Source organism: Salvelinus sp. IW2-2015, linkage group LG13 (assembly GCF_002910315.2).
Source record: "Salvelinus sp. IW2-2015 linkage group LG13, ASM291031v2, whole genome shotgun sequence".
Taxonomy (NCBI): domain Eukaryota; kingdom Metazoa; phylum Chordata; class Actinopteri; order Salmoniformes; family Salmonidae; genus Salvelinus; species Salvelinus sp. IW2-2015.
In genome coordinates this window covers 22814429-22822820 of record NC_036853.1, presented here as the reverse complement: position 1 = coordinate 22822820, position 8392 = coordinate 22814429, and the positions used below count along the sequence as shown (strand labels likewise).

General features: G+C 42.1%; 1 protein-coding gene across 1 annotated transcript in view; it reads right to left on the bottom strand.

The window, feature by feature from the left end:
* Positions 1–8392, bottom strand: part of kita (KIT proto-oncogene, receptor tyrosine kinase a) — a 37649-nt gene that overhangs the window by 20182 nt on the left and 9075 nt on the right. Inside the window, 7 exon segments of the mRNA XM_070446192.1 lie at positions 746–805; positions 808–860; positions 1100–1286; positions 1497–1665; positions 2173–2312; positions 2397–2681; positions 4342–4596. Coding sequence (XP_070302293.1) covers positions 746–805; positions 808–860; positions 1100–1286; positions 1497–1665; positions 2173–2312; positions 2397–2681; positions 4342–4596 — 1149 coding nt within the window.

Sequence of the window (8392 nt, the reverse complement as noted above, 5' to 3'; positions counted from 1 at the left end):
CACGCCACGCGCACACACACACACACACACACACCACACACACAACACACACACACACACACAACACGACACACACACACACACCACACACACACACACACACACACACACACACACACACACACACACACACACACACACACACACACACACACACATCACACACGCTGCTGCTACTGTCTATTATCTATCCTGTTGCCTAGTCACTTTACCCCTACCTATTTCCTCATACCCCTGCACATCAACTTGGTACTGGGTACCCCATGTATATAACCAAGCTATCATGGTCATTGTGTATTTATTCTTATGTAAAAAAAAAATCTTCTTCCTATTATTATTATAATTTTTACAAATTTTGTATTCTGCATTGTTGGGAATGCCCATAAGTAAGCATTTCACTGTTAGTGTACCCCTGTTGTTTACAAGCATGTACAATAAAAATTGATTAGAAGTAAATTGGCAAACAATATCTTCAACTATTTTCCCTAGTTATGGCCTGTACATTAATTAACTTAATGCTCTGATTACTGTTTTGATGGTTGGTGGGAGGAGGGAATAAGTGGTTGGCTTTAACATGTGATATGATCGTGAAAATCTAGTCATAAATGTCACATCATGTTAATGATTAATTACATCATATTGATAGTATGTAGAAATTAAGTCTCTAACTGCCCATTTCCTTACATAATGTATGTGTGGCTCCAGGGCACAGAAAACATTTAGAGAATATAATGTTACGACTTACTGATTACGTAGACCGAAAACGACTGATTGACTGTTGCGTCACCATTGGAGGCATAAAAGTGTAGACTCCACTCTCTGACATTTTCAAACGCACCAGCCTCAGCACAATGTTGTACCTGGTGATTGAATCAACAACAACACATTTTTAAAAACAACTCACGTTATAGAAGCTGATTTTTTTTTAATAAGCCACCAGTGCTCTGCCTAGGTCAGAAGCTGCCCATGGATATTTACCACCAGAAAGACAGTTATTTTCCCACAGTTTAGCTGCACAATACTTCCACTCACTAAAAGCTCTGAGGCCATAATTCATTTCTAGTGTGAGTGTGTGCGTGTGCTTGTGTGTGTGTGGTACCTGTGTTGGTGGTTCTGTGTGGTGATGACATGGTCGGAGGTGTTCCTGAGCTGCTGGCCTGAGAAGCTCCAGGTGAAGGTGTGTGGTTTGGGGTAGGCTTCCATGTCCACATGCAGGGACAGACTCTCACCAGCACGAACATGCACTGTACCGTTGTCTGACGGAGTCAGATTAATGAATCCTCTATCTGGAAGACAAACAACCCACCAGTCAGACATCACAATGTCCTAGATGTATTCTAAACAAAACTACTTCATTTCCACTTAGGTTTTCAAATTAGTGTCGCGATAGCTTCACGTCATGGAAATACATAATGCAACCCATTCAAATTGAGAATTTCAATATTGATCAGCAGTAGTTTTACATAATTGACCATACACTGTAATGCCTTACTCACCATAGACGTCCAGCCAGATTGACTCAGAGTTGATCCCCTTCTCATTCTGACCCTCACATCGATATCTCCCAGAATCCCGTGCCCTGACAGAGTTGATGTAGAGCCTAGCGCTACGGACGTGTTTGATGGGCTCAGTCAGGATGCGTGAGGCGTTCTCCACCGCCGGTTGCTGTGGATACGAAGCCCACACGGCATCCTGTCAATCAACACCCAGAGATGTCTAGCGATGAACCCTGTTAATCCTGGCCTGGGCTGCATTCCTTCCCTCTCCGGCCAGGGGGACAGGAGGGCTAACTTCTCACACACACACGCACACACACAGGTGTAAACACACACCTCACCGTGACGAGCCTGAGACTCAGTAAATATACACACAAACTTAGTCCTGCAACCTCCCTTCACACTGGTTTCTCAAGATAATGAAGTTTCAGTCTTGGAGCGTTTTGGACTCTTGTAAACCCTTCATAACTCTTATAGTCCCTTCTAAATCTTATAAACATTCTTCTGAGAGCTTTTGTTATAACTTCATATCCCCGAATTTGACATGTATCTTTTAAGCTTTTCCAATAAAATTCCAATCTCAATCTCTCTTTCAGTCAATTTGTTGGAGATCTGTCCATGGTATCCCTCCAGCTTCCCTGGCCAACCCCCCAGAGAGAGGGCAAAGGGTTCTCACCGTGCCGGGCGGTGCGGCCCACTTCAGCTTGATGTCTCCGTTGACGTTGGTGGTGCTGCAGGTCAAGGTAAGAGTCTGGCCCCGTGTCAGGATCACCCTCTTGGGTTCCCGCATCTCAATCACAGGGGCGGCGTCTGGGACTGAGATAAAAAATGTTGAATATCAAATAAAAGATCTGGATACTGTACTTCACATCCTATAACACACATATCATGTTTTTTTACCTGGGCGCACAGTCAGATCATAGTGATGTGATTTAACGTGGGCGCCGCCAAGTCTGCCAGTGCAGATATAACAGCCCTCGAAGGCCTTCTTAGTGTCGAAGATAACCATGCCCCGCTCCAGGCTGGCAACATAGTGGAGGCCAGTAGGGAGGGCACCGCCATGACACGGCTCCAGGCTCAGGTTGACCACGCCCGGGTCAGTTGCTAGGCAGGGGATGGAGGCGCTGTCTCCCGCACGAGTTAGGATACTGAACACCATAGTCTTTCTAAAGGCATTATCAGGATCTGCCAAAACAACAACTTAAAATCAACAGTGTGGTATGAAAACAACCACAGGTAGACTGTACAAAAATTATCTTTGGATCAACTTTTTGTTTTTAAATCACTTAGGTTTTCTTAATTGATAAATACTACATTTTCTGAAACCAAATATATTATTTAATGGCAACTGTTTTGTTTTTATTATTATCAAACCTATATTTCAAGTTGCAACTCATTTCTTTCTTTCAACACTTCCCCTTTGGTTCAACCTACAAAATAACACATACAAACTAATATTTCATGTAAATACATCAAATGTTGTCCAAAATCTCGTTACAATTTTTTATTTGGAATTACCTATTTCTTCAATTGGGTTACAAGCAATTAACTATACTCCCTGTAAATGTAGAATGTTTGTTCAATAATGTTTACAAACATATTTTTTACAAAATATTTTTATATTTAGTAGCCACAATATTGTAACCAAACACTCTTCAGTATCACATGCAGTTATGCCAGTATCAGTACAAAACCTGGCAGTGTAGAAGTTTAAGTTTGAATGTCGATTACAATAGAGCACATAAACTGGAATGACATTCACTCTCATGGGTAGCCAAAAAGAACAACCTGAAAGCCATGCCCCCAGTAAACCACGCCTCCAAATCTTCTGCTAGGCTGCCGCCGCTACATTGCCCCCACCACAAGTGTTGGAAGCAATTCAGAAGCTTTCATTCAATTAAATTCCAAAAATCACATTGATCTGTCAAATTTGTTATTTGATTTCAATCCTTCCAATCAGCGTTGTTCCACCTTTTTTTTTTTACAGTGTATATGGAAAGATGTACAGAGTGTATGTACTGTATGTATAATACTGAGTGAGGAGATTAGGAGATAATATGCATACTACTGAGAGAGGAGATTAGGAGAGGAGATAGTATGTATAATACCGAGAGAAGAAATTAGGAGATAGTATGTATAATACTGAGAGAACAGATTAGGAGATAGTGTGTATAATACTGAGAGAAGAGATTAGGAGATAGTATGTATAATACTGAGAGAACAGATTAGGAGATAGTGCTAATTGTGTTAGCCAAACATTGATACAGATCCAGTTTGCTCTTTAGGCAATAATCAATCAATCACTGACACACACACACACACACACACACACACACACACACACACACACACACACACACACACACACACACACACACACACACACACACACACACACACACACACACACACACACACACACACACAGTAGGCACTTTCCAAGTAATAAGCAGTTCTATCTAGATGTACTGCCCTACAGTCATGGCACTTGTCTAAGTAGTGTTGAAAACTGATCCAAATACCTATCAATCCAGGAGACACTTGTAAAAACCTTCATGCACAAACTCAACCACAAACAATGCCCCTCTAAGAAAAGGTTTTATCACTTGTTCTGCCTCAAAAAATGTTTTACAAGATCAGAGAAAAACAAGTACCTTTCTCATGTGCATTCTTTCTCCCACCCCTCTCTTTCTCTCTCTAGCTTGCTTGATCGCTCACTCACTCCCTCACTCCCTCATACCCAGATACACATAAAAACCCAAACATATCACATCTCACATACACATCTCACATTCATGGCCCTGTGTGCCTGTGTGGGCATGTATGTTCAGTCAGAAACACACACCTTTGACAAAGACGTAGACAGAGCTCTGCTCTCCGCTGCTCTCCTCCAGGCAGATGTATCGGCCCATGTGGACAGGCTGAGCTTTGGGGATTTCCAGGTCGGACGCCCCATTACTCCGCACCTCGCCCCTCAGCTTTGGACGGTCCTCCCTCTGCCACCGCATCACCTGGTCACCCTGGCAACGCAGACTGAAGGGGGCATTGAGTGGAATGACCAGGTAGGGGTTGCTGGGGGTGATGGTGGGCCTGGAGCTGCCTGTAGTAACATGGTCGGGATCTTCATTACAGTACAGTATAGATAAAACAGGCTCTGGACCAGTGGAGGCTGCTGAGGGAAGGACGGCTCATAATAATGGCTGGAACGGAGCAAATGGAATGGCATCAAACTCATGAAAACCATGTGTTTGATGTATTTGATACCATTCCAGGTATTCTGCTCCAGCCATTACCACGAGCCCGCCCTCCCCAATTATGGTGCCACCAACCTCCTGTGCTCTGGATATCATACACAGAATCACTGAAAATCAGTGGTGTAGTGCAGGGTATATCCCGGTATACACCGTATACCCACTTATTTTTCAGTGGGCATTGCGTATACCCACTTCTTAATCCCCACTGATACATATCAAAGTAGTGATAGTGGAGGTATACACCTTATCAATGAATAGGGCTGATGGAACAGATCAGAATGTTTAGCTTAACATGTTGATAAACTATTATTTCTTCACATTTTAGGCGCAGCAATGTACACAGGACAGTAGGCCTACGTGTGATTGTTCCAAAATGCAATTTGCAGGAAAACACCGTTCTAAAATGTACCCAACACATGTGAGCGGTTTTATGGACAGAGATGCAAGTATCCATTGGAAAGGGGGGGGGGATTTAAAGAAGCAACAACTATCATGAGTTGCTAATATGATTAGGATAATGCTTTGGGCTGCTAGACAATGAAAGAAAGTTTAATGAAAACCAATAGCCTAGAGCAGGAGAATGCATATGAGTAAGTCTTTATAAAAATATATTGCCTCCACATTTCTATGGTGGGATTTTGGCTATAGGTTACTTTGAAGCAAGGTAAGACATGCCTCATAATATGAAGTAAAACGTACAGGTTTCAAACAATTAAGGAACAGGAAAATATAGTGATAGCTAATGATAGGCCTAACAGTCTTCTGGTAGATGGAAAGGCTTTCCCAAAAACCTTCTCAGTTAAACTAGCTACAAAGTAGAATGATATCATTATTTGCATCAATCCAGTGTGCATTTATTTTTCAAACCTTTTCATGTGCTACCAAAACACTGCAAACCAAACAACCGTTCTAGGTGCCTGCACACTTGAATTAAAGGGTAACTACACAAAAAAATCTCAAATTCTCGGAGTTTTCCCAGACCTTAAAAGTGGTCTCCTGATGTGGTTTAAGCATTGTTATGGACTTAGAACATTCCATTTGGTTGTTTTTCTGTTTAAAAAAGTGTTACTTTGAGAACAAAAACATTAAAACCTGTAAAATCTGAAACCGGTGAATTTCTGACTCAGTTGACAGCCTCATTTATCTGTTTCAATAGTAGGCCTACTATAAGTCTACTTGCACAGTACAGCTTGAATTGGCCTGACTGTGAAAGACCAACATGGGATTTATAATTTTAGGTCATTCAGTGTGTCACTCTTTCTCATAGAATTTTTCACACAGGGCGCCTTTCCTTCGCTGGGAAATTTTGGGCAAAATTAAAGTATACCCATTTCTCCAGGCACCACTACACCACTGCTGAACATTTTATTATAACACACACAGTCCTCACGACTGACAACAGTTAGTTTCCAACGGACCTTGATCAGTATCTATAGGCTAATGGTATTTCAGTTTTACTGTACATGGGAGGCTTTCACTCTCATTTGTGTTTAGATGGGTAAAACGTTAAGAGTACAGGTATGTTTCACAGAACGGAGTAAATAAGTAACTGCCAAAATAAAGGAAACACCAACATAAGTGTGTGTTAATAGGGTGTTGGGCCACCACGAGTCGCTAGCACAGCTTTAAAGCACCTTGGCATAGATTCTACAAGGGCCTGGAACTTTATTGGAGGGATGTGACACCATTCTTCCACGAGATATTCCATAATTTGGTGTTTTGTTGATGGTGGTAGAAAAACGCTGTCTCGGGGGGCCGCTCCAGAATCTCCCAAAAGTGTTCAATTAGGTTGAGATCTGATGACTGAGACACACATAGATAAAATCACTCACATACTCTAACACACGCACGCACACACAAACACCCTTTAAACCCCCTATGCTCCTTTGAGACTTGAGGCCTCTTCTTCTAGCCATTGTAGCCAAAATGTTATACATGACCCTAAGCATGATGGAATGTTATTTGCTTAATTAACTCAGGAACCACAGCTATGTGGAAGCAACTGCTTTCAATATATTTTGTATCCCTTTTTCTCAAGTATTTCCTTTATTTTAGCAGTTACCTGTATCTTTAACAGCAAAGAGTGCACAGCAGGTACTTCAACAGTAATAGTCGGTTAGAAATGTATGTCAATACAGAGGATGGGTAGATGAGAGCCTCATCTCAGCTTGTTTTGCATGCATTTTGATAGTAATACAACTCATTATCATAGCCCTCCCATCAATATATTGACACCACTTCATGACTGAAAAATGTCAGGAGAGTTATTGCTTTGGCAAAGATGTAAAACTATGCACCATGTACAATTCTTAGCACAACTTGAAATCTACCTGCAGCAATATCAGCACTGGCAGAGAGTCATATTGATTTTGCTTTGAAGGCCAACCAAGTTCTCTCCCGTTCCATTCCCTAGGCACCCTTTGGCTCTCAAACCGACTGAAATGTTTTTCTTTTTTGTATAAAATAGTAAAAACCAGATCACTTAATATAGCAATGGAGGCTACTCAGACGAGCAAGGATGAGGACCATATTACTCAATGAATTTCATAAACATAGTGAAACATTCAAAAAGTTATCCTTTTTAGATAAAACTATACTAAATATATTCACGTCACAAAATAACGATTTAATTTAAAACACAGTTTTGCAATGGTCTGCAGTAGCTCAACAACACCCTCTAGGGTAGCACCCCGGAGTAGCCGGAGGACAGCTATTTTCCATCCTCCTCCTCATTGTTCTCACTAGGGATTCATATTTCCCCGAAAATCTACCAAGTTTCAATACCGGGAATAATTCATATTTATCCAGAGAAATACAGCAAAAAACATAAGTGCCCATTTATACCGTTTAAACCAAGATATGGTTACTATGCCAGCGCTTGCGCCTTTGTGTCGGCTTGGCTGTACCACTATGTAAAGATTACAGAGCAAATGAAACTGATATTTACTAATGATAGAGTACTGAAGAGTCATAGGATGCCATATTTCCAACAAGTCAGTTCATCAAATTTCTGCCCTGCTGGAGCTGCCCTGGTCAACTGTAAGTGCTGTTATTATGAAGTGGAAACGTCTAGGAGCAACAACGGCCCAGCTGCGAAGTATAAGGCCACACAAGCTCACAGAACAGGGCCGCAGAGTGCCTCAGTTGCAACACTCACTGCCGAGTTCCAAACTGCCTCTGGAAGCAACGTCAGCACAATAACTGTTTGTCTGGAGCTTCATGAAATGGGTTTTCATGGCCGAGCAGCCGCACACAAGCCTAAGATCACCATGCGCAATGCCAAGTGTCGGCTGGAGTGGTGTAAAGCTCACCGCCATTGGATTCTGGAGAAGTGGGAACGCGTTCTCAGGAGTAATGAATAACGCTTCACCATCTGGCAGTCCGAGGGAATAATCTGGGTTTGGCGGATGCCAAGAGAGCACTACCTGCCCGAATGCATAGTGCCAACTGTAAAGTTTGGTGGAGGAGGAATAATGGTCTGGGGCTGTTTTTCATGGTTCGGGCTAGACCCCTTAGTTCCAGTGAAGGGAAATGTTAATGCTACAGCCTACAATTACATTCTAGACGATTCTGTGGTAACAGTTTGGGGAAGGCTCTTTCCTGTTTCAGCATGACAATGCCCCCGTGCATAAAGCGAGGTCC